The sequence below is a fragment of the Thunnus thynnus genome, chromosome 4, assembly GCF_963924715.1.
Source record: "Thunnus thynnus chromosome 4, fThuThy2.1, whole genome shotgun sequence".
NCBI classification, from domain to species: Eukaryota; Metazoa; Chordata; class Actinopteri; order Scombriformes; family Scombridae; genus Thunnus; species Thunnus thynnus.
In genome coordinates this window covers 29365253-29390810 of record NC_089520.1, presented here as the reverse complement: position 1 = coordinate 29390810, position 25558 = coordinate 29365253, and the positions used below count along the sequence as shown (strand labels likewise).

The window sequence follows — 25558 nt, the reverse complement described above, 5'->3', positions numbered from 1 at the left end:
CACAAAATCATGTGTCTGCAAACCTTTGATACATTTTTCTGTCCCTCTAACTACAGCTTATTAAAAGTTGAAAGATGCTTAGTGTTTTCATACCAACCTGTTACAGAAGGTCATTTTGACAGCGTTACTAATGTAGGGGGGGAAAAAACAATGTTTTTATTAAACAACTGTATTTATTAAAACGTGTACATAAGCAAGTACCATATCATACACTTTCTAAATGTGAAATGACAATATGATACAGTTTATTGTCACACTTGGAGACAAAAAAAACAACTATGGAAGTAGGGAAGTTCATAAATCTTGTGAGTTAACCAGTGAATACAGATTGCATGGGAAAACTAACAAAGAACGATGGATAAAGTATATACAATGTCACTTACATATGTCATACACATGTATACTATAATGTAACTTTTTTTCTCCTTTCCAACACTGGTAATGAGATCAACATCTGGAATTGAAATATTTTTGTGACCATGCCATTAGTCTAAATGTTTGTGATTTGCAACTTCAATACACCAGCTTCTTTCTTTCTGAGGCTATTCCATATGCAAATGATCTGGATCTTTCAAATGCTCTTTAAAAACTCAACTGTTTCTCAACCAAGGCACACTGCTAATCAGGGACACTTAACAGAAAGTCATCCAAGCATTTGCTTTCCCATCTGGCAAAGAACTCTCCTTTTCTCTAGAGGGATCATCAGTGTTCACAGGTTCTGTTTTTTCTTTCAGGTCTGCTGGTTCTTGGGATTTTACATTCTCATGCTGGTTCGTGTCAACATTTTCATTCTCAGTAGGTCTATCTTCTGTTTCTGGTTCACTGTCTGAGTCAATGGATATGGTCTCAGTGCATGTACTGAGTTTTAAGGTACAGTTTAGTGTTGCACATTGCTTGTTTTGGTCTGTGTTTGGAGTACCAGACTTGAGACCACCAGGTCTCCTCACTGTGGTGCCACCAGACTTGCTCTCCTGAAAGATCAAGTCATGTTTAACTTTCTTGAGAGCGTGCATGTCAAAGCCGAGCAGCACACATACCTTTGTGGTCTCACAATGTCTCTCACATGTCCTTCGTTTGGTTGCAAAGTGGCTAGAAATGTCAGATTTCCAAAGCCACAGACTAGCAGACAGCTTCTCCTCTTCCTGAGGTGAAAGGTATGGTCGCCGGTTGAAGTACGCTGTCAGGAAATTTTTCCTGGCTTCATATGTCTTGTGCTCAAAGCTTCTAGGATCCAGAGCAAGGCCTTCCGATTCTGCCTGATTTCCAATGGTGGTAGTAGAAATCTTTGAGTCCTTGCCCAGTTTTAACTTCTTGGGGTTGGGCATGGTCTGTGTTGGCAGCTGCCGCTTGAGGAAGCCAGCCCCGGATGAGTTGAGAGTCAGGGCAGACTTGAAACCTTGGCTCGCCTGGTTCCTACCAACAGCCCTGCACTGCACAAGATGCAGCGTGATTGTGGAAGCCACCATGTTACTTGTATACACTCCCAGGCAATGAATGCACTTGTATGTCATCTTTTTTTCAACAGGATGCATTGTTTGGAGCACTTGGTGTCGCTCCCTCAGATGCAAGGCCAAAGCATCAGAGATGGGACCTTTGAGGATGGTGAAACAAAGTGGACACAGAGTTTTCCCAACTTCACTATTGGAAGGCAGTGAAGGGAAACTCCTTGCAAGTGGTCCAATCTTCTTCTCTATCATTTTGGGAGCCGTTAACTTGGCCAGAGGTGCGACACTATTCTGAGCTGGTGCAGATTGATCTTTACCATTGATAGATTCCTTCATGTTAAAGGTGAGAACAACAAGCTGTACATTATTGGTCTTATCTTGTTTGATGGTGAGATCAAAGGTTAGAGGTGATGCACCAGGAGGTCCAACAAAGTCATCAGGGTGAGCCTGGCCCACATGCTCAATGATTTTCTCAACACTATGGAAAGCAGAGTGACACTGTGGACAGGTGAGTCCATGAATTAGCATGTGGTTAAGCAGTGTATCACTGGGCAGATATCGGTTGCAAAGCAAACACTTGCTGGTGAAGTTGTGGATTTTCATGATATATTTGGCCAGAGCCCAAACTTTCTTTGCCTTGTGCGCACTCTCAAAATGAGCACTGTAGAGGTTTTCAGGAAAAAGCTCATTGCAAACTGTACATATCTTCCATTTCTGTGTCTGGGCTGTGTTTACCCCAGCAGCATTATTTTCAGCCACAGTGTTGTTGCCAGGAATTTTGACACGCACCTGACTGGCTGCGATGGTGGACTGATTTTTGACAATAGGGGGCACTGGCTTTAAATAGCCAATTACTGGTTGTGCTATTGACTCAGCTGTAATTGTGTGGCCCCTGTTAATGATCACAGGGGCCTTCTGAGAAGCGGTTGGTAAGGTTTGAGACCTGGAGACGATAATATTTGCATGTCCAATCATGGTAGTGACTTGAGCACCAATGCGCTCGTGGTACTCAATTACATGCTGCACTAGTGCTTCATAGCTACGAGTGGAAAACTGGCAGCGTTTACAGAGGATGTTGTTGCCATTGACAGAATTAGCACCATTTTTGACAGATGATTCAGAAATCATACCAAGATATGGCGAGACAATATGCTGAAAATGTTCCCTGTAGATGTGCCTTCTCACAACATTGTAGAGTGTGTCCCGGAATGAGCATTTTTTGCAATAGTACATCGCCTTCTCCACACCGTCTCCCTGTCTGGCTCTATCAAAATACGTTTTGGCCTTCTTGTGCAGCACAGCTCCCTGTGAGCTCCCATAATTCTGCCGTGCTGAACTTGGTATGTGGAATATTTTAACATGCGTCTCCAAAGTTCTCTTGCTTGCAGTGAATGTGCAGTATGGACAGTTGAGCAGAATTTTGCTGTCAAAGATTTTTCTGTGTACTGTGCGGAAGTGATTCTTGTAGCCTGAGTAGTATTTGGAAGAAAAGCAGCACTCTGTGCAGCAAAATGGCTTTGATCGGTATTCCTAAAAGACATCAGGGCAAAAATAACAACATTAAGATAAATACAGTGATTTGTGCATATGCATTTGAAAAGACACAGAATAATTTACACAGAAATTTACCTGTGTTTTAGAGTATGATGGATCCCATCCACAGATATCAAGGCATTGTGTCTCCTCTACAAATTGATCATCAGGGCAAAAATCTTTGAATTCCTGTGGAAATAATTGCTGAGAATTAGGCATATTTGTTAATCACTATAAGTTTTTCCTTACATACAATCTGGCATGTTTGACAGCATATGATATTTTGTAATTATTAGCTGGCATAGAGTTAAGTTGCCATTTTCTTCAAATTTGAGATAAAACTTTTTCTTAATAGACCTTTAGGAATGTCACAGAGATTAAAAATGAGCACCTTCATACTGTGTTTTGAAACACGAATAATAATAATCACCCATAAGCTCTATTATAAACATTTAATGGTTTCTCAATTTAATTAAGAGTTTCTACAACTCAACACATGCAACTAAAATACACTCGCCTCTGCTGCCTCCTTGCAGAACTCCAGTCCAATGTCTTGAAGCGCTTTTTTCACTTGTTTCCTGGCTCTCCTGATTCTTGTAAGGTTGTTCACTGGGAGTTGATACATCTCTCCTGACAAGGAGAAAATAAACTATGGCTTCGTTTGAAGAAAAATCACGGCAAGCAAATATTCTTCAATATACTCGTTTTAAAAATGAACACCATCGTCATAGGAGGCTGACTTCACAAACAGGGGACACGCCCTTCCAACTCTTGCCTCCATTCATTAAATCACAACACATTTACTGATGATGGCAGGTTATCTATGTTCAGGGGTCCAGCTTCTTCAGAGGCCCATTGCTGTTATGGTGGGCATGCTTCAAGTCAGCCTTCACTGACTGATTGAGAGCTTGTTTGAGCAGACGTAAGTTAACTTACTGAAACACAGAGCCTGTGACCTTCCCTGCTCCACTATCACCAGTGATTTTCCGGAAATCAGAGTAAACAGGTACATGTTGTTAGCTGGGCTAACTAAGTCAGCATTAACGTGTTTAGCCATCATTAGCTCGGCTTGGTCAACCTACTTAGCATCAAAGCTAGCTTATGCATACCCGCTTATTCATTTCTTCATATTCACAGGCAAAACCAACCCATGCGTTTTACTCACGTTATGGTAGTTATATGTGAAGACTAGCTTCACACAGGCTGTCTCACTGCATGAAATGTCTAACAAAGACTTGAATTGGGCTGGTCGGGACGTGCAGACTGATGCTGATGTTCTCCCTCCTCAGAGCCGGTGCTGATGCTCAGCTGCACGGCTAGTACCGAGCTAGTTAGCTGTCACATCTGCTCTCCTGCTGCAGCGAGGTGGCGGAGGAAAGAGAGGCAGTACAGCGTCATGCAGACGCAATGAAAGCAGTATTACACCCCAGAAATGATGACTGCCAGGCCAGCACCACACAGTGCTCTGTGCGTAATTTTGCACCGGTGGTGAAACCAGCCTGCTAGCTGTTATCTATATACTCCAAAATGGCGTCGACAAAAAGACGGAAGTCGTAGCAGGGAGCTGGATCATGGCGCGTTATTTTTTCCCCCCACCCGCATTCTGCGAACACCCGCCCCTTTTCTGCCACTGATTGGCTCTGACCCTGATATTCTTACTCTAACCCAATCATCTCACTCCTCATGCCCAAACCTAACCAATCTAACCAACGAAGGCAACGAGTACTAGCCAATCAGAGGCAAAGTAGGGCGGGTTTTTGCGGAATGCAAAGAAAAAGGCGATCATGGCTGTATGGCCAAAAGTTTGTATATTCACTGTATTAATACAATGTTTTATCTTCAGCTAGAACAAGCTCCAAATGTATTGCTCTGGGATTCATGTTCATGAAAAACACTGCAGGCACAGCAACCCAGTAGTTGACCAAAGGCCTTTAATCTTGCTGCAACCAAGTTCAACATCTGCATTGATTTATTTATTTTGTCATTTCCCACAAATGAGCACATGAGCTCTGCCCTTGTTTATATCTATAATTCGAGAGGGGGAAAAATACAATTCACAGTATAATATTTAAGCTCCAGCAAAATGTAGTTGTGTCAAAACAAGTAAGACTTAAAGACAGTTTTTTTTTCTGTTTTTTTTTTTTTTTTTTTGGTCATTTCAGTGGCTCCAAAATTTCCAGTACAGCAATGCGAGGTCCTGTCATCACCAGTCTGGAGACTGTCCTGTAGTCCAGGTAGAGAACGCACTGTCCATTCACCTGGCACACAAACTGCCGCACCTAAAGGAGATGAAGCCACGGAAATAGATCTTATTTTTTGTTTCTGGGACAAATACTGCATGTGCTGTTTATCAACTCCTAATGTTAAATTCTCTTTCAGTGCCATGTGTGTAACATATGTCTAACCTTAACTCCAGCAGCTGCTGCAGGGCTTCCAGGGTCAACAGCCTGCACATAACAGGGAGCCATGCCTCTGACGACAAAACCCCAACCCAGGGCATCTCCTATCACCTTGGATCATGGTGAAATACAGTAAGTTGCTCATTCACTACAAATGAAATAATATTGTTTCGACTTGTGCAGATAAAACTTAATTAATTCACATAATATAATTTCTGCAGGAATATGAAACAAGAATACATTTAGAGCTGCAACTAATTATTATTTTCTTAATAAATCGTTTAGACTATGAAATGTTAAAAAAGAGTAAAAAAACAGCGTTTAATTTGTCAGAGGCCATGGTGATGTCTTCCAAATTGCTTGTTTTGTCTGACTAACAATCCAAAATGCTAGGATATTCAATTAACTGTAATATATGAAAAAGAAAACAACAAATCTTCACATTTGAGGAACAATCAGTTTTGGGGCATTTTTGCTTGAAAAACTAAAATGATTATTCGATTATCATAATAGTTGTCAATTAATTTTCTGTCGATCGACTAATCAATTAATCAACTAGTCGTTGCAGCTCTAAATACATTGAGTTCTTATTTCTAATGTGAAGTATGAAGGGGGCTGAATATGTTAATCATTTCTTTTTCATTCATGATAGATGATATGTTGGTATCACAAGGCCTGTAGGCAAAAGCTCACCCCAAGTAGTTTCCATTCTGAGGTTTAGTTACATTTTGTGAATGGCATTTCCAACTTTCAGGCCTTCCAGGACTATTGATCAGGTTTATATTGAATTAATGCTATGAAATCTTTGGAATGACAGGAATGGAATGGAATCAGTACAGTAACTCACCGTCAACACTTTCTTGATGAAAGGTGCACCGGGCGCCATTAACTCTTCACATGTAACATTTCTTCTAAGTACTGCAAGATCATTAGAATAATTTGTTTATATGCTGTCAAGGTTTAGTTAAAGAAACACAAGCCAGCCTCAATATAGAAGATATATATATATAGCAAGACATGTGTTCACACTTGCCTGATTCAGGATTGCATCTCAGCACTGAGGCTGGAGACAGCTGGACAAGAGGAGGAAATCCAGCAGAGTGAAGCTGAAGGGAATTCAAGCTGCCACGACGCCCACTGGTAACTTGCTTCAGGTCTTTATTTGACTTTACTATAATTAGATTATGTGTAAATCTACTATGCAATAATATGCAAATATAAGCACACACAGAAAAAGTGCAAAAAGATTTTTCCAACCTGACGGGAAACCGTTGTTGGCTTCCTGGGGTGGGTTTCTGCGCAGAACAAATGGACTATCAGAGTGGTTGTCTTCTTGCGTCGACACCGCCACGCCTTCGTCATTGTCTTGCTCACTCTCATGTAACAGTTCAGAGAGGCGGCGGCGGCGGCGAAAGTTGATGCAGAACTGATAGAGCAGCCCACTGTCAAAGAAATCATGCTTCTTCACCACTGTTGGTGGGAGTGAGAGAGAGAGAGAGAGAAAGAGCGCAAAAACAACAATGGGAAATATTTTCGAATTAAAAGGATTTTTCACAAAGAGTTGATGAGTCTAGTTGCTTTACATTGCAAAAGTCCCAGCTGGCCCTCCACTGCTAGCAGCCACTGACAGCCAGCTCATTTCTAGTGTCGTATATGAAAGGGCAAATGAGGACTCGCCTCACCGTGCTGAATGATGCCATGCTCCTGCAACGCGCGGCACAGCTCCAGTCCCCGACTGCGACTCTCTGCCTCTCCATTCTGAAGGAGCCAGTCAATCAACTGGCAGCCGGGAAAGGAGCGCTGATATGCAACACCATGCTCCTCTCTCAGCTGCAGAACAGAGTTCTTGTCGCCAATGAGACTGAAGAAACAGACACAAAAGCATATATCTGAATGTCTCATAACATGCTAATTACTTAAAAAGGCTAAAAGGAGCATTTAAAGAGACAAATTACCAATGTATATCTGACAGGCGCCCAGCCTAGTAATCATGTTGATATGTGATCATGACTATGATTGACAGTACACTTCAATCAATCTCAGCTTTCCCTGCTCATCCAAGATCATTTCAGCACAAACACATCAGCTCTTACTGTTCATACAGTCGTTGTCCTCTCATGAAGATTTTCACCTCTGTATTGAAGGGAAATGTGCCGTCATCCTTGCGGAAACGGTACAGCAGTTTGGCATCCTTGAACACTGGCCTCTTATCACAGACTAAGAAAAGGCAACATACAGTTTCAAATAAGTCTTGAAATTAATGTGTCTCTAAATGAAGCTACTATAACATCTTTTCATCGGTACAATGGGGCCTTTAGTATCTCCTTGCTGAGGCTTGCTTTGGTGCTTCTTACCATGGTGAACAATCTCATTATCCATGAGGTGCTGCATGAGACAGACTGCTGTTGCCCGATCTGGAACTTCCTTGTGGCTCACAAGCCAGTCTATGAGCTCCTGTGCTACAAAGCAGTTGGGATACGTGCGCAGGTGGTACCGTCGGTCCTTGATCAGTTTTCCATCATGAAGCCTCAACCTTGAAGTGAAGTTCAGATCAGCCATAAGCCCTCCACTTTACATTAGGCACACATCTTACCTTAAAATTTTTCACACCGCCCCCCTTGGTCTCTTCATACCTGAGTTGTTCTCCAGCAATCATGACTTCGGCCTTATGTTGTCTAGCCATGGCTTTTCTCCTAATGCTATTTGTTCGCTCCATGTTTGTTATCTATGAACTAGAAAGTAAGTGCAGCTAACTGTTAGATATGGCCCTTTGTGTTTACAAAATAGCCACTGGAACACACAGGACCCAATTGTCAAGTGGGAGAGATGTTGTGTATACAGAGAGAAAGAGAAGCGAAGACATGTTGCATATCTGACAGGATGCCAGAGAGAGACAGAAGACACAGGCTGATATATCAATACTGTCTTATTGCAGATTTACTGGTATCAGCTTATATGCTGACTGATGAATGACAAGAATTTGCTGTACAGGAATGCTAAAGATGTATTTGAGTTAATTTAGAAACTGATTGATTGATTGATTCATTCATTCATTCATTTATTCATTTGTTCATTCATTCGTTGACTGACTTTATTCTCCACCTCAGTGGAAATTTGTCTTTGACTTCTCCCAAAGTACAACAAATACATACAATACACGCATAGCACAACACACCATTAAAAACATACAAAATATACAACGTACAATAGTGCGAAATGGGCAGGTACTAGCAGGTAGGTTATATAAATAATACCAGAGAGTAGATCTTATAAAATAACAAGTGTTTCCTCCAGCTGGTCCTTGGGGCCATGAATTGACGGCCAGACAGGAGCAGCTCAAACTCTGAGTGTAGTGGGTTTGTGGTGCCTGCAGTTATATGTTTAGCCTGCCTGTGTACAGCACTGTCAAATATGTTGAAAAGTTGTTTCTGTGACTTGCCAAATACCTTCCCTGCAATATTAACAATTTTCGAGAGCTTGTTTTTGCTCTTTACACTCAAGTTGCCGTACCAAGCTGTTATGTTAAATGATAAGACGCTTTCAACCAGGCTTCTGTATGCCGTTTCAAGTATGTGTTGGCTAACGCCAAAGCTCTTCAGCTTCCTGATTAAAAACAATCACTGGCTGGCTCTATTAAAAATGCTCTCTGAGTTCTCATTAAAAGTTAGGTTCTCATCAGTGATTGTGCCAAAGTACTTAAAATGTACTACTTCTTCTACAGGCTGGTTATTGAATATGACAGGGAGGATGTTCCTGGCTCCACTTGGTTTTGTTTGTATTAAAAGTTCTTTTGTTTTCCAGTTTACTTTCCTTACACCAGTCCTGCAGTACAGTGACCTGTCTGAAGTCAGCCTCCTCGTGTTTGGTATTGTCTTTCAGGAGAAGACCAACTAGGGCCATATCATCAGCATATTTGAACAACTTCACATTACTGCTGTGAACAGTCATTTCATTTGTGTAGTGGTGACAGCACATAGCCTTGTGGGCCTGTGACTGTGTCACTGTTACATAGTTTGTCCATCGAAGAGTACTGGCAAATGTCCTGTTGAGTACATACTCATTGGTAAATTAATACTAATTGGTAAATTCTCAAATATTGATTTGAGTTGGGCTATAATCCACATGCAAACCTTTGTTACATTTTTGGTGCTGACCAGTCAGTTAAAGGATGTTGTGTTGTTGTTTTTTAAAGTCTGTCCTATTTAGTGCAGAATTGTGCACTTATGGTAGCACTTCATAAGCATTTTCAAGATGAAACGACAGAATTCAGGATTATTGGGGATATCTTTGGATATTAAGCTTCCAAGAAGACAAGTATTTTGGCTTGTTAGCATTAGTTGAATCTGAATTAAGTCACATTTTAAAGATTGTCATATGGCAACAGAAAACCAGAAAGACGTGTCAGTGACAGTATTTGTTGTCTGGTGTGTTATGTTGGTGAGGGACTACTGCCCTGAGTTTAACCTGTAAGGCAGCTCCTCCTCTCAGGCTGCATAAAAATTCTGCCTCCTTCAATAGGACCAGAAGACCTAAACTACAATTATAAACTATAAACTAACCTCCTACAAACTATACTTGATTGATGGAGCGTTTACAGGGAACGGTACAAATCATCAAACTAATGAGTTCTCAGATGTCAGACGTTTCATTGCGCTATTGATGTTACACTGATGCATAAACACCAGTGATATTGATGATATTGGTGTATAGAAATTCAAATGTGTTTAGGAAGGAAGATGCTGTTAACATCCTATGATTAGCATACGTTATATCACCTGCTGGCATCATTTTTCATTTGTGTCCCTGAGAAAGCCTTGCTCAGTCACACAGTCTCCTCTGTTCCTCTTTTCCCAGAAAATAAAACTGACTTAAACAATAACTCGCCGTTCTCAGACAGCAATTTCTATTGGTTTTGGCTCAAGTCTTCTATCTTGTCGGTGAAGCTTTCAGTATCTTTGGAGTAAGCACTGCCTGAGAGGGTCACCTCAGGGCAGAACATCCCTAAACCCTTTAATATCCTGTGCAGTCATGTCACCACGGGGGTGACAAGCCTGAATCAGGCAGAGGATCCTGAACATGCCAGAGGTATTTATTGTGTCAGTGCTGTCGATGAGCTGCCGTTGGGGGGTTGTGATTACTGGTGGTATTCTTAGTTAAAGCCTTCATCCAGATTTTTGCAAACAGTTTTGGGTCCATGATCCAATCCGAATGCCCACTCACTCACAGACTTTGACGAGCATTTCTGACGAGCTTGTCAGGACTCGTAGCTGACCTACTGTGAAATCAACAAGCATAGGGGAATATCCAATAATCCATAGTAGCAGAAAGTGTCTCAAATACAAACTAATCAAATCCAAAGAGCAACCATGAAACATAAAACATGGAAGACGCGAGAGTTCACCAGGGAGCACCGTCTGTGTACACGTTTGCGCCACAATATGATGACAGTTTACAAATGTTTTCATCTGACTTGATCCAACAATAATGAAGACTATTGCCCCCTCTTGCACTCATGAGAGAGCTTTGAGTGGATATTGATCTTGTATTGGGATTCCTGCAGTGCGGACTAATGACCACAAGGTGTCAGTATTTACCTGTGTACTTCGTAAAGAACACAGAAACCACAATAGTGTGAAATGAATTGTATAGCAGCCTCCTTTTTGTTGTGTAAGTGAAATCAGGCTGTCAACACATGTATAAACCACCACAAATTCATAAATATATATAAACTAATATTCACCAAATAAAGACTGATAGAAACTGTTGTTTAGTTATATCTATATGGATTTGTTGAAGGCAAAAGTGATCCCACATGTTGAATCTCCTTGAAAATAATAAAAGTAATGTCCAGACAAGTCTGGGTGTGAAGGTATTTGACTGGACTGTATACACACTGTGACAGAGCCAAACACCCTGTAGGATCAATAGGCCTAAATATAAAATGGAGGACAAGTCAAACAATAAAAAATATATATATTGCAGAAAGGAATATGTGCTGCTGTGTACGACATTTATAGGTTTTGGTCAAATGATCATCACGAACAGCTCGTGGAAACGGACTCGTAGCAGCTTTTATGCAAATCTTCCTCTTGAGCGTGTTTTGATTGGAGAGGAGCGTGGAGGTGTAGTCTGGAAGGCGTGACATAATGCCAATGCAGCTTTATGAAGAAAGTGCGCTTCTCCTGATCAGGCAGAGGTGCGTCTAGTCCTCTGGCATCAGCGGACTTTTAGTTTGTGGCTCCAGAAGCCAAACAGGCTGCGCGGTGCAGAATCACTTCGCTGTTCAGAGTTTGATCATCTGGGAGCTTTTCACGCACGCATGTGGGTTTTTTTTCCCTCTGAGCTGAAATCAAAGTTTGGAATTACTGTGAGTGCGATTTCACTGACTGCATGAAATAGCTGTGAACATTTTGGAGCTCTTTGAAGAAACGAGCTTACCATTTTTAATATGACTGAAGCGCATTCACATTTGGGACTGCAGAAAACCTCCATGGATTTCGTCAGCGACTTTGACTTGATGAAGTTCGGCGTAAAGAAGGAGACGATGCAGGGAATAGACCGCTCCTTCATCGGGCCGTGCAGCCAGCTCCAGAGACCAGACTCTGTCTCCTCCACCCCTGGCAGCACACCTTGCAACTCGGTACCCTCATCACCAAACCTCCATCCAAACGAGCAAAGAAATAACCCCGGGAACGACCCGTTCTGGATACCCAACAACGGGGGTTACCCTCAGCAAATGTACCCTCAAGCTTTTGGTCTGACACCCGAGGACGCAGTGGAGGCCCTCATCGGCGCCACAGCACAGCAGGGGCACCCATCTGCGCCCCACGGCCACCACCCGCCACCTTTCCAAGCAGAATATGATGCGTACGGCCACCTGAGCGAGCCTATCCAGCACTACCCGGGGCTCTCGGGTCACCCAGACATGCAAGGCATCCCAGGCAGTCACTGCCAAGACCCCTATCTCAAAGACGACATGGGTAGCGCGTCCCCTCAGTCGCCGGAGGCCCAGCAGGTCATCGGTGCGCACCACCATCTCCAGCAGCCGCACAGCCGCCAAGACAGGAGATCCGCGGCCGAGGCCCACTTCTCAGACGACCAGCTGGTTTCCATGTCCGTCAGGGAGCTCAATCGGCTCCTCAGAGGCCTCAGCAAGGACGAAGTGATGCGTCTCAAGCAGAAGCGCCGGACCCTGAAAAACAGAGGTTACGCACAGTCCTGTCGCTACAAGCGGGTCCAGCAGAAACACATTTTGGAGCACGAAAAGACCAGCCTGGTGTCGCAGGTCGAGCATCTGAAACATGAACTCAACAGACTGATACGGGAGAGGGACGCATACAAACTTAAATGTGAAAAACTGTCCGGTGCGAACTGTTACCACGAAACCGGGTCCACCAGTGATAACCCTTCCTCACCCGAGTATTCTCTGTGAGTTTGGTTAATTTCCTGCAGAACTGATTATTTTCCATAGGGAGCCATTTATGCTGACAGCTCGCCTTGCTCTTTAACAAACAATCCCGAGGATTCATCACGTTTGAATTAATGGACATAAGGATCTCACTCAAATAATTGTAATAGATACAACTAGGCAACAAGTTATGAATGGAAAATTACAGTGAAGCATGCATGCAGGACATGTATGAGATGTTTTTATTTTATACAGGCATATGTATTTTGTCTGAAAGGAGATACTTGAAATCAAAGAATATTCCCTTTTATTAATATACAACTTCTTTTTAATCTTTCTGCTCCAGTTACTGCTCAATCTTCATATCAGTGATTTTGCTTTGCTTAGTTTTTGTAGTTCAAATTATAGTTTGTGTTCATGCTTCTTTAAAACAGAAAACATACTGAAAGGAATGATGCTAGAAATGACATTTTTATTATTTTTATGAAGCTGATTCTGCTGGACAGAGGTGTTCCTTGTTTGTTTTTCTTCTTAAGATAATATACAATTATGCAAATTGTTTTTCTTTACCATGTTTTTCATTTACTATGGATCAATAAACCTATTGTGACTTTTTAAAATCTTGTCTCATCTGCTGATGGCATAATTTACTATCCTACAAAAACTTCACATGCACAATTTTTTAATGTAAGTTTCATTGTGATTATGTAGTTTGTTATACATATGGAAGCTGTTCAAACATTTTAGTAAACATACTCACAGTAGAAACACATTGTTTTGAAAATTCATAAATGCATAAAAGCAGATACATCCAACACAATTTCAGCATGCAATATGGGAAATTAGAGTATTGATGTGTATCAGTTTGTGTACAGGACACATAAATATGAAATTATTATTTGTCTACAGTGTAGATGAAAAAATTACAAGCACATAAAATTATCTCTACTGTAAATTGCTAATCTAAAATTATAACATGATCCTACAAAATGTAAAAATACTCTATAAATCCAGTGTTAGTTTGTAGAAATCTACATGACTTATGTTATTTAATATTTAGAGCACCAGAGTTTTCTTATTAGTCATAATGCTCAATGCTCTTAACTAAAATATAAGTATTAAACAGCCAAATGAAGGAGCACAGTAACAATCACAGTACTGCCTATTTGTTGGCTTGGTGGTGAATGAAAGGATGAGTGGCTTTCTCTCCTTCCCTGACCTTTGCCCTTCATGGAGCGCTGCTTCCTGTGGGACCCCGGCATGTGAAAGCACAGGGGGGCTGACTGGCAGGGGCTGTGGGGCACAGATAAAATGGAGTGGAAATCAGGCTTCCCCTCTGCTCTCTTCCTCAGACAAACACATCACCTCTGCATTCATTGACAGAGGAAGAGAGAAACAACAACCACGGCGCACTGCTCGTCGCTCCGGAGGAATTTTTACACTTGATATGTTTTCTTGTTTTTCAGCCCGGGTGCCATTTTGTAATCTGCAAGCAAATTTCCTGAACATAGATCATTCTCAGTTCAAGACTACAATAATATTTGGATGACTGTAATAGTCCCAAGGCCAGTGTGATAATGTGTGATAAGTGGTCACATTGTAAATTGAGTTTATAACCTCTGTGATGGCATGTGTGCAGAAAATGTTTGAGGTTTTCACTGTCAGAGGAGACTTTCTCACTGTTCTCCCTTTTGCGAGGGTTCAGCCGGGCAGGTGGCTCGGTTAATGGCACCACCCTTTAGCCTGAAAACCAGGTTCTCTTTTCATGTGTGACCCCTGACAGATTTGACCTCACCCCTCTGTTGAGGGAAATCAGCTCTAAAATCACACCACAGGTGCAAAAGCACTTTATTTCTGAAAACAGGCTGAACCACTGTTGGTCGGCCCACTACGTTGGGAGTATATGACGTAGATGAGTGTGTTTGTGAACATTGAGGATGTAGCAGAAAAGTAGTGACGATGAATAACGCTCCTCTGTATTTGAATGTTATTTAATCAGTGGCTCTCATATATAGAATGAGACTATGTTTACAGGCACAGTTTAATTTTAAAATGAGGTTTCCTCTATTTTAAGAGTGTACTTGTAAATATGTTCATTAACAGTAAAACTACTCACATGACTGTTTTGCACAAAGTAAAATTCACCATCGATTTTTACTGATAAATTTTATTAAATTAGTTTAGTTAAAACAATTTGTTAATTTACTTTTTGTCACAAATCAGTATAATTTTACATGTCATGATTGTAAATGACAATCAGTTGAAAAGAGTGCTTAACATTAAATTAAGATTTCCAAAACCATACAGTATTTTAGATTGAACTATCTTAAGTGTAAATGCATATTTGAACATACAATACTTGAAAAAACTGAGTGCAAGGTATGCATGCATACTCACATACATTTTACATTACAAACACTGATGCATGTGCATTCCTTCAAACAGTGCTTTTCTTTGTGCAGGCTTGTGTGTTTGCGCACTTGCATACATCACATGTGGATTTATAAGCAACGGCGGCATAATACAGTAGAAGTGTTGGCGAGGAGAGCGGTTTGTGGTTCTGTGTGACAGTGTGCAGGGTGCCATTGTAGAAACGATTAGCCAGCTCTTTTCCCTCGCATGTGATAGGCTGGTGGGCCTGATGTGGGAGCCTCGCACTTCCCCCACCCCCTCCTCCCCGCCACCAACACCCCGAGCCACAGCGCCTGAGGCTGGCTACTGAGTCAGCAGGAGGGAAAGGTGTCTGCACGGCTGTGGCATCAGAACAAGAGAGAGAGCAAAATAGCTGGAGAAGGATAAAGAGCGGTGGAAACGGTTTAGAATAGACATGCTTGCATTTTTTAAAAAACAGATGGAGAGAAGGAACGGTCACACGGAAAAAAAACGCAATGATGAAGCAGGTTAAAGAGGAAGCATCATCATGTCATGAATTATTTCAAAATCTCTTCTGCACAAGTCTTTTTATTACATAGTGTCCAGTAAGAGGAGATGACACATTTTTACACAAGAAATAACACCGATGGATGGCTGGTTTTCAGTGAAAACACTCAAACGTGTCCATCCGAATCAGTTGAACGTGGTACCAGCCTCTTGGCTGCGTGCTGGGGTTTGCCAAGGCCTGGCTGCATCTCAGACAGCGGACACAGACAGAGGAATGCTGCAGATAGTCACCATTGTGTGGGGAGAGGCAGAGGAATGCAGGCTGCCAGGCTACGTACACTGACACCAATGAACACAGCCAGAGGCCTCGAACCATGAGGGAAGGCCGGGCCAACAGACCCCACAGTCAAACATCACTCACCACTTCCATCTGTGATATCATACCCATCTTCCCTGGACAGTGTTGGTTTGGTCCAGCTCGGCTGTCTAAACACCGAGTATCTTGTTAAAGAGCTCCTGACTGACTGTCACAAAAACTGTCAGAGATTAGATACAAAATAGTCCATCAAATAAGCGTTAGTTGATCAGCTGAGTAAATATTCTTTTGTATCAGACACACACTGCTGATCAATCAGTGAATTCTGCGTTCACAATGATGATTGTCACTAATCTTCTGTGGCTAAATGTCAACTGACCAGACATTTGACCCCTAATGACAAGAGATTTCCAGCTCCAGCCAGTTCTTTTACCGTTGTTTTGCAACAGTAAAAGCCTGCACTGGTGATCGTCTGTGAGAGAGTGGCTTCACGTGAAGCACAAAGCAGAGATTGGGATGGAGGACAGGATGGACGAGGGGCTTCCTCTTTCACTTCCTATATGAGGGTCCAGTCAAGTGACTCTTTGTGAGAGTGTTAGGTTGTATGTCGCAGGAAAACGCAGCTTCGACGGCTGTGGTTTCCGCTCAGGATGTCCAGTCGTTTCTGCGCACAGTTGTGACACTGTGAATCATGCAGTGATCACACACGCATACAGACGTCTCCATGGACATGGCACACATACACACACACACAGACATGCGTGTGCAAATACAGATTCATGTGTTTATGCAATTTCTTGCTCTGCCCCACGCAAGCACATATTTTTAATAAAATCATGTGATTGTGCCAGTTTTTTTCTTAGAGCTGTCTCTCTCTTTTTTTGATTGCTTTAGCTCCTGCATGGACTATGACAGCATTTTTTTTACTAGTTGCCACATCCTGAAAGATTCCACAGTAATTATGATTGTACTACTGGTAATGACTGAAGTTATCACATGATGGGCTCTACAGGATCCAACAGAGTGGATTAATGTGTAGCCCCAGTACTACAATAAAGCTTGTCTTACTATCTTATTGGCTGCAATAAGGAATCTGGCTTCCTGGGGACGTTGTGTTCAGCGTGTGTGTGCATGAACTCTTGGGGATCTGATAGGAAGGCCCTCTGATAAAGAGCTTGTCACGTTTCAGTGGACACCACTGGGAGACGTGTGACAAAGTCCTGTCACATTATAGACCCTGGACTTTGGTTACAGAGCAAAGGGTGAACCACTGTATGTAATAATTATACAAGTTCCTTCCAGCGTGACAGAAACACTATAAAACACAGCCTGAGCCTTTTAACAGAGGTGAAAAACCGAGGTTTTTACAGCTGTACACAACAAGGGTAAATGGAATGTGCAACAGATATGAAAGTGGCTAATTGTTTTATATATGTATAACCGCACCCTCAACACCTTGCTGTTCATTCCTATGATGGATACACGGGATATTCTCCTGCTTAATGAGTGTGACACTGCAGTTTTCCAGCACAAATCTGGGGGCAAATAAATGGAGGGAGGATTATTTAAGAGAAGAGAAGAGATCTCTTTCCCTTTCATTCCCTGCTAGGATTTCCTGTTCTGTTTTATGGGGGTCATGCAGCTGGCAGGCGCCCTCCTGTTTCTGTCCATAATGATGACAGGCGTCCATTAGTGCACAGTAGAAACACGAGCCATAGAGGTTAACTCAGGCTCTTCCCCCCCTAACAGCCTCTTCCCTTTCCATAGCCCTGGCCCCCCAGTATACTGCCTACCTACAGTATCTATAGGGCAGATAATTGTGACTCTCAGTTGCTGTTGGCAAAGCTTCACTGATTAAGGGTCAGCTCCTGCTCAGACACCAGCATGTGCACCCTGACGAGTTCAACACAACCTGGAAAGCAGGTCCAGCCCTTGGGGACTATATTGTGTCTCTGGTATATAACATACTCACATCCGGGAAAAGTTACAGGGGACTTTAGGGTAATGGGAAGATGGCTGCCGATGAGAAAATATACAGTTATGGCTGTTGTTAGGAAATGAAAGTAAGAGAAAAGAGAAGAAAACATGTTCTTTAGTGGTTTTGAATCTGTGTGTGCGTGTGTGTGTGTGTGTGTGTGTGTGTGTGTGTGTGTGTGTGTGTGTGTGTGTGTGTGTGTGTGTGTGTATGTGTGGAAATGTACCTGCAGAGATCAATTCGATTAGATTTAATAAGAACATCCTTAAAAAATCAGATGTAATATTTGAGTGATTTTGACATATTGTACATAAAATATAGATTGAATTGCATGAAATGAATTTGAAAGTAGATATGAAGAGATGACTGGTTTTGAAATTGAAACTAAAGTTGTCACTGCTATTGTGCCATTCAACACCCTTCATGAGTTTGTGTGGGTGTCACTGACATGAGAATATGGCAGTGGTCTCATACGTTCTGGTAAAGTCTAACAGGCCTCTTTGGAATTGGGTGTGTCACTCTCTCACTAATGTGTCATGTTAACATCTCCGCTGTGTCATAACTCTTCCTCCATGTTTCTCAGAAGCACTGTGCTGAAGTCAAAGCCATATTATTTTTTTCCTTTCAGCTGATTTTAGCATATCCATCTCTGTCCTCTATGCAGCTGGAGGATTTGGCAGAACAGTCTTCACACGCCCATTCTTTGATTCTTTGGCCATCTTTGTCATCATGCTCGATGTTAAGCCTCCGCTAAAACAACTGAGGAACAACCAACTGTGTGCTGTGGTTGGACTGTCAGGGAGAGAAGCTTGCAATTGGCCGACACAGAGCTTATAACGAGTCTATTTAAGGGGATGCAGATCTTTATACTACAGTGAACCCATGTACTTGTTTGCTCTTTTTGCGGTCAGGATACAGGAAGTACTTTGTTCTGGGATTTAATGACAAAAAAAAAAGAAACCCTAACTTCTCAAAAAAATTAAAATGAAAGGTTACAAGTAAATAACAAAGTTTATTGAGGGTGTGATAAGAGTTCCCACTGAATTTAAGATAGACGCTATCGTTTGAAACTACTAACAGTCACATAAATCTGTTTCGTGCGTTTTGAACACTGCAAACAGAAATTCTCATCTTTCATAGTTACTGGCAAAAAATGCATGTCGACAAATGCAGTACGTACTAATAATCACTATATCTTTATTTTAATAAAAATGATTTGTGAAGTTAAACCTGCATTAACAGATTTTTGGGGCAGCAGAAACGCCGTAAACACAACATTGACATACTAGCTTCTTTTGATATGGGGAACTTGTCAGCAAACAGTTGCTTATTTACATATCCAGAAAATACAGTACAACACCACTCGCACAGAGTCATTTTTGTCTACCTCATGAATGTAAGTCCAATGTTAACTCTTGTTTTATGCTCTGTTTTTGGTCAAGCAGTTCGGAAAATATGTGGCACTTTAGCTGCTAAACAGACCTACATACAATACACAATGTTTACCAGCTAGCTGCAAACTTCGTCTGCTTTCTCTGTCTGCTGTTTGGTGTTGGGAAGGTAGTGCACAGTGGGATTTTATAGCTTTTTTGCTAAAAACAGCTGCCTGCAGTGTTTGGAAATGATGTTGATGAGAGCGGTGAGAGTGAACCAAGACAATAAAGTTGCAGACTGGAAAACCAAAATAATGAACTTAAAGATGCTAAAACGCTCTGTGGAGCTGTGGAGATCTCTGTCAGTTCATCACAACAAGCAGCTCCTTTCATATTATACATAGCCATACTAGAGTCTGTGTTGTTTAGTTGTTTAATGTTCACCATTTTAGTTTAGCATGTTTGCATGCAAGCAATTGCTAATTAGTACTAAATATGAAGTACAGCTGAGATTGATGGGAATGTAATTAGTTTCGTGGATATTTGCTTATAAACCAAGTACAATTTTGACCTGACTAGATGAAAAATCAGAGGATCACCAACATGGTTATAATTCATCCTGAGGGGAGCAAGAATGTGTGAGCCAAATGTATTGGTAATCCATCCAATAGATGTTGAGACATTTCACAACCACCAGTTTCAACCTCATACTGGTGTTAGAGAAAAAGTCATATAACCAGTGTCATTAGGATATGTCATCTGGGAACCTTGAATGCCTTTATAAAATGATGTGTCAATTCATCTAGTAGATGTTGACATATTTTACTGGATAAGTGAAAATTTTGACTTGATGATGGCACTAAACAAAGAGTCATTAGGATTCTCAGGACACCACAAATATCTGTATCAGATTTCATGGCAATCTATTCAACAGTTGTTGAGATGTAGCAGCACTCTGGTGTCAGAGAAGAGAAAGCGAAGCGTATAAAGGAACACACCGCCCACACGTGGCCGAGCTGTACAACAACACAAGTTGGTGGCCTCTGACTCATAACCCAACAAACTCTGACCTCAGCCTGCACATCAGATGTTGAGGAGCGTTCAACTGTCCAATTGTTGTGGGAACCTCCTATCTGTCTGCCTCCCGGACGTTTAAACACTGCTTGCTGGAGCGCAGATGAAACCTCAGACAAATCAGACAAATGAGTGAAAACGATACCGTGACAGACCACAGACTGATAACATCAAAAGTGAAGAAAAAAACAATCTTAAATGTGCCTGTGCCTCAGTTCGGCTGCACTGGTGGTGAAAAACATTTGGAGTGAGTATGTCAGCTTCAAGTCTCTTTTGTACAGGCGAGGTCAAAAGGGCACTGTGCCTGTGAGTGACAGCAGTAATGTGGGGCTATATTTAAATCCTTAGGAGAGGGACAGCCTTGACTCATGTGGGCCCTACACATCCTCTTTCCACACAAAAAAATGAAACAGCTCTTCTGGTTAAGTAACTCCAAAATGCCAGTATCCTTATGACTTAATGACAGCAATTATTTTAAGACTCTGATTATGCAATCTATTGCTGAATTTGCAAATATTGTCAAACAGCAACCTTGAAATGAAATAAAATTTGTCTTTTGGACAATGATCTCATGTCTCATGATAAGTTACAAAGTAGGTTATCTATTATTGGCAAGTGTCTGGTATCACTGCCTGGCTAGAATTGATTTTATTGATCCCTAAGATAGTGTGAACCCTTCCTTTAAAGATTCTTTCCCAACGTCCTGCTGAGGAGTTCAGTCGCTTTGTTGTCTGGGTAGATCTTCAGCCTTAACATTGTTGATTTGTCAGTGGCAGCTGAGGTGTTTGGTAAAAACTGCTGTGGCTGATTGCTGGAAGGAGTGGAAAGCAGGAGCATTGGGCTTTCCCACAGAACCAGGACGACAAGACTTTGAAATAGGAGCAGCTTCTCTGAAGCTTTATCAAACCCTGATCACCTGATAAATCTGTCAGAAGCTGCAGTCCCTCAATAAGAACCTGTTATTCATAGTATGTGCCAGTAAAACAAATCTTTAAAGGACTAATCCTTTAATCCTGATTCAGTGTTTCATCAGCAGAAAAAGCACTTGTGTTTGCTGCGATGACTTCAACTTGTTATCTGCAGCGGTGCTTCCCCAATCAGTTTTAAATGTCACCTAAATGTTTAAGATTAATGAGAAAAGTGTGGCAGATGGATCATATGTTATCCCTTCGTCTTTGTCTGTTCAGAGCGGCTCACCCTCAGGGCTACTTTGACATGCACATGCATACCTATCTGTGCTGCTATCTCTTTACAGTATATCTGTGTCAGCAGCGGGCTGAGGCAGGAGCATGAGAAATGGAGGCGAGCTCGGTCCTCAGTCCCACAGATAAGGGCTGTGCAGTCAGCTGTAAACAGTTTCTGTGTGTGTGTGTGTGTGTGTGTGTGTCTTTGTGTGTGTGTGTGTGTGTGTGTGTGTGTGTGTGTGTGTGTGTGTGTGAGTGAGTCTTTATTTCCATCTGTTTTCATCACCTCTGGAAAGGTGGCATGACGAGTCTTCCCACAGGAGTGGCGAGAGCGTTGCCGTCCCGCACCTTCCTCCTCTCCTCACCTTACTTGATGACATGGGCCTTATCGCTGCATCTGCCGGGCCAGTTAGTCCCTCCCCCTTTGTTTGAGGATTAGGGGATGCTACTGCACCCATTGTGAGCCACAGGACACAAAATCGGCAGCTTTCCGACACCGACGAGGCACAGATCTCTTCCTCTTTGAAGAGGCCGTATTTAGAGTCAAACGATAATTTCAGATAATCATTGAATCATCCCCGTGACTGCTGTGGTGAACTCTGCCTGACTGCTAGATATGCAAATATCTTCTTTTACTCCACCCTGCATTAAATCATCATTCTGTTTGGCCTCGAGGTGTGGGGGGAAAGAAGTGGCTTGTTTAGATCTGTACGTCAGGATGCTGTGAAACTATCTAACTTTACTCCTATGATATAATAAACCAACATAATATTTCACGGCAGCATCAGGACATTTCCTTCACTTTTACTTTAGGAAGACTCAGAAATGTTTCACAAAAGCAGTGACAGCATCAAAGAGGTGATGCCTTCACTCCATAGTGAGCCACCATTACAAAGAGAGGTTGACCTTGCCTTTGGCCTCTTGGCTGTCTGACAAAGCAATCCCCATGCTCTAGTGCAGTACGGCTGTCCTCTAAATGAAAGTAGCTGAGAGGCGAAGGGCAAAGAGGCCTATGGAATATCAATGTGCGATGCTCTCAATTAAGATTAAAGCTTCGAATGGAATCCTATGGAGCCGCTTCCCTAAGAAATGCTTGACATTTTACCCTTGCTGACTCTGGATAAAAAAAGTGTCCTGCGCCACCAGTACCACCACCACCACCACCACCACCACCACCTCCGCTAACTAGCTGCCCCTCCTCAGCTAGCCCTCTGTTCGCTGAATTCATTCTGTAGATATTGACTTAGGCTACAGTCACACTTCTAAGAAATAAGTGAAATGGATCATCTTACTGCCAGTGGATGATAAGAATACTGAAATATGAAAAAGCGTCTGGGTCAGCAAAATGACAAACTAGGGGGGGAAATATGAGGCAGTCATGATAAACCCTTAGAGACAAATTCCCTACAGCTAGACGGAGAAATGAGGAGAGGAAAAAGAGGGGCAGAGAGGAAAAGGAGAAAATGTATATCGCCCATTCCCATTTTAAATGCATGTTTAAGAGAGAGCCTCATTAATTTACAATATGTGTATCCTCCTCAAAATGTGGACGGACTGTGTGTAGAGGGATTTTAGACACATAAAACACCAGCCGTGATCTGATTTCATACAGATTTATTATAAGGGATAAGATTTTACTTTCTATATTGTACTTTCATTATAATAAATACAATCTATTTTTTTCTCATTTATGACAATAGTACACAGTATTGTTTATGTATTTCAAGACTAAAACACTCCTTGTTAATAGGAAGCAGCCTTTTACATAGTTAAAATTCTGTGCTTTATTCCCTTTAATTATGAGAGTGTTAGAGATTTATTTTGCAGTTTGTTAAGATTCAGCAGATGTCGTTTGTGGGCTGATGGCTTCAGTTTGAGTAAAAAACATGAGTCAGTATTTACTTGAAATGTGCGACATATTTCCTAGTGATTTACAGAACATGATGTCAGTTGTTTGCATCCGATCTTGTAGATTAATACAGATTATGATGCTGTTTACAATGTGCATCTGTCAGCATTGTTGTGTCTCAGCGATGGGAGCATTTCTATTCATGTTTTTGGGTTTAAAGATACAGAGGAAAAACATTACATGGCTATTTAAATCAAAATGTTATATTAGTAAGAAACACATATGTTCATTTTATTCAGCATATGAAACTCCAGGTGGGATTAAGCTATATTTGTAAAGCTGATGCAGTATTTTATTGCTGAAAGTAAGAGAGCAGGGACTGATTATGAATACGATGTAGAAAATAAGATCAAAATGGAGTCTATCGTGTAAACTCCACCCTTGATAAACAGAATTCCACATCACGCTCCAACTCTGCAGTTAACTGAATCAATGCAATTCCACTTGTGCTGATCTTGCAGACTGAGGCCCTTCCCCCAACCTCCCTCTCTTTCTCTCTCTCCCTCCCTCTCCCTCTCTCACACGCACACACACCCGTCTCCCTCCCCATGCAGGTCTACCCATCGTAACACATTAGCAGTAGAAGCCATCACACAATCAAGACAAGGCAGCGTATGAGACGTCAGGCCAATTTGTTTCCTTCTTGGAGCTACATCACATTAGCAGGGTGGCTATACCCTTGAGCTAAATCCAAGTTCACACAGAGGGAGCGTGCTGCTGGACAGGAGGGCAGCGATGTCAGCACTTTTCAGACGGCTGCTGACATGTATCCAGCAGACTGACATGTATGAAAAAAAGCTTGATAGTTTGAAATACGGCCCTTTGGATGTTTCAGGGGTTTTTTGTGCGTAAGCTCGTAATGCTATTTCCCGAGGCCTGGAAGAGAAAGAGTGCACAGTCAGAAAATTTAACAAAAAAGTTCCTCAGTCAGAGGTCAGGACATCACATGAATCTGTCAAGTAAATGAAAGGACCCGATTTTATTTCCACTTTCATCAGGATCTCATACGCCACAAACAAATGTGATATGACTTCAGCTGTGCCCTCCCTGAATCAGAAGACAAATGTGACTCAGAGAGGCCAGTCAATAGTTCAATTATCTGATATCTGTCTTGCTTAATTAAACATATAATTGACCATCCGAGGACTAATGATAGCCATCCCATTACCCATGAATCCAAAGGATTTGGCATAACCACCACTTGACCCTGCTGTGGATTGACTGGCCTTAGGTACAGGGTCAGAGTGTATCCACTGTTCACTGCTCTGTGACACTCCTCGAGACTACATTCCCCGTCGCATGTCTCAGGATGTGGCTCTCAGCTCTGCCAAAAACAGTTGGAGGGAAAAATGCAATTACTGCAAGATTATCATACTGCTTCCGTTTGACTTTTCTGACTGAATTCATGAATATATATGAATCCATCTTGCATCTCAATCTGAAAACCCCCCGTCTTAGCCCCCCACATTCATGTTTGGCTGCTGGCATTTTCTTTGTTTCCTCAAAGTGTGTTCTTACAGGAAGATTAAAGTGTTACCCTGAAAAACCAGACCATAATTCAAAAAAGTATGAAACATCAAAAATATCAGCATACTTTTCTCAATGTAAAAAAAGAAGAAAAAAAAAATCACCGCAAAATAATTTTATAGAACTTTAAGGGAGAGTGCTGTGTGAAGGATGTGTTTTTCCTAAATATCGCTGTTGTCAGGTTAAAAACCTCCAAAATATCAGAAACGCAATCTGGTTTTTAGCCTGATGACGAAGCATTTTTAAGTTTATCCAGTTGCATTCTGTAAGGTTTTCGTGAGCGTGAGGCCTGCAGAATTTCTTTTAAATTTTCAAACTATAAAGGACCGTTTAAATCAAAATGATAGTTCAATATCTTGGAAATAAGCTTATTCTCTTTCTTGCTGAGAATTAGATGAGAAGATTGATACCACTCTCATATGTCTGTTAAATATGTAGTATAAGAGTCAGGAGACAATTAGCTTAGCTGTGGCTAAGTCACTGCACTCTTCCAAGAAATATTACCAGCATGTAACTAACCATAAAAATACATATT

The 25558-nt window shown here is 41.7% G+C and overlaps 3 protein-coding genes and 1 long non-coding RNA gene across 4 annotated transcripts in view; 2 read left to right on the top strand and 2 right to left on the bottom strand.

Moving 5' to 3' along the window:
• Positions 1 to 128: 128 nt before the first annotated feature.
• adnpa (activity-dependent neuroprotector homeobox a) lies at positions 129 to 4502 on the bottom strand. Its single transcript, XM_067588219.1, has 4 exons — positions 4144 to 4502; positions 3496 to 3608; positions 3075 to 3167; positions 129 to 2975 (listed from the first exon to the last, which is right to left on the bottom strand). The coding sequence occupies exons 2-4, from the start codon at positions 3601 to 3603 to the stop codon at positions 633 to 635; spliced, it is 2544 nt and encodes an 847-aa protein (XP_067444320.1). The 5' UTR covers positions 3604 to 3608; positions 4144 to 4502; the 3' UTR covers positions 129 to 632.
• Positions 3851 to 25558, top strand: part of LOC137182003 (uncharacterized) — a 30396-nt gene continuing 8688 nt past the window's right edge. Inside the window, exons 1-4 of the long non-coding RNA XR_010928221.1 lie at positions 3851 to 3984; positions 5141 to 5212; positions 5395 to 5509; positions 6420 to 6517. This is a non-coding gene — a long non-coding RNA (uncharacterized lncRNA). The remainder of the gene's footprint in view (positions 3985 to 5140; positions 5213 to 5394; positions 5510 to 6419; positions 6518 to 25558) is intronic.
• On the bottom strand, positions 4782 to 8363 carry si:dkeyp-97e7.9 (DEP domain-containing mTOR-interacting protein). Its single transcript, XM_067588224.1, has 9 exons — positions 8011 to 8363; positions 7732 to 7910; positions 7471 to 7594; positions 7060 to 7238; positions 6635 to 6847; positions 6411 to 6548; positions 6225 to 6295; positions 5384 to 5488; positions 4782 to 5257 (listed from the first exon to the last, which is right to left on the bottom strand). Exons 1-9 carry the CDS (start codon positions 8091 to 8093, stop codon positions 5132 to 5134), a joined length of 1218 nt encoding a protein of 405 aa, XP_067444325.1. The 5' UTR covers positions 8094 to 8363; the 3' UTR covers positions 4782 to 5131.
• Positions 11549 to 13405, top strand: mafbb (v-maf avian musculoaponeurotic fibrosarcoma oncogene homolog Bb). Its single transcript, XM_067588221.1, has one exon. The coding sequence runs from the start codon at positions 11826 to 11828 to the stop codon at positions 12807 to 12809; it is 984 nt and encodes a 327-aa protein (XP_067444322.1). The 5' UTR covers positions 11549 to 11825; the 3' UTR covers positions 12810 to 13405.

Coding starts and splice junctions, on each gene's coding strand:
- adnpa (XM_067588219.1), bottom strand. CDS start 3,603: ATGTATCAACTCCCAGTGAACAACCTTACAAGAATCAGGAGAGCCAGG. Junction 3,168..3,495: donor TCTGCAAGGAGGCAGCAGAG/GCGAGTGTATTT, acceptor TTATTTCCACAG/GAATTCAAAGATTTTTGCCC. Junction 2,976..3,074: donor CATCATACTCTAAAACACAG/GTAAATTTCTGT, acceptor GATGTCTTTTAG/GAATACCGATCAAAGCCATT.
- mafbb (XM_067588221.1), top strand. CDS start 11,826: ATGACTGAAGCGCATTCACATTTGGGACTGCAGAAAACCTCCATGGAT.
- si:dkeyp-97e7.9 (XM_067588224.1), bottom strand. CDS start 8,093: ATGGAGCGAACAAATAGCATTAGGAGAAAAGCCATGGCTAGACAACAT. Junction 7,239..7,470: donor GGACAACGACTGTATGAACA/GTAAGAGCTGAT, acceptor CTGTTTCTTCAG/TCTCATTGGCGACAAGAACT. Junction 5,258..5,383: donor CAGCAGCTGCTGGAGTTAAG/GTTAGACATATG, acceptor CATCTCCTTTAG/GTGCGGCAGTTTGTGTGCCA.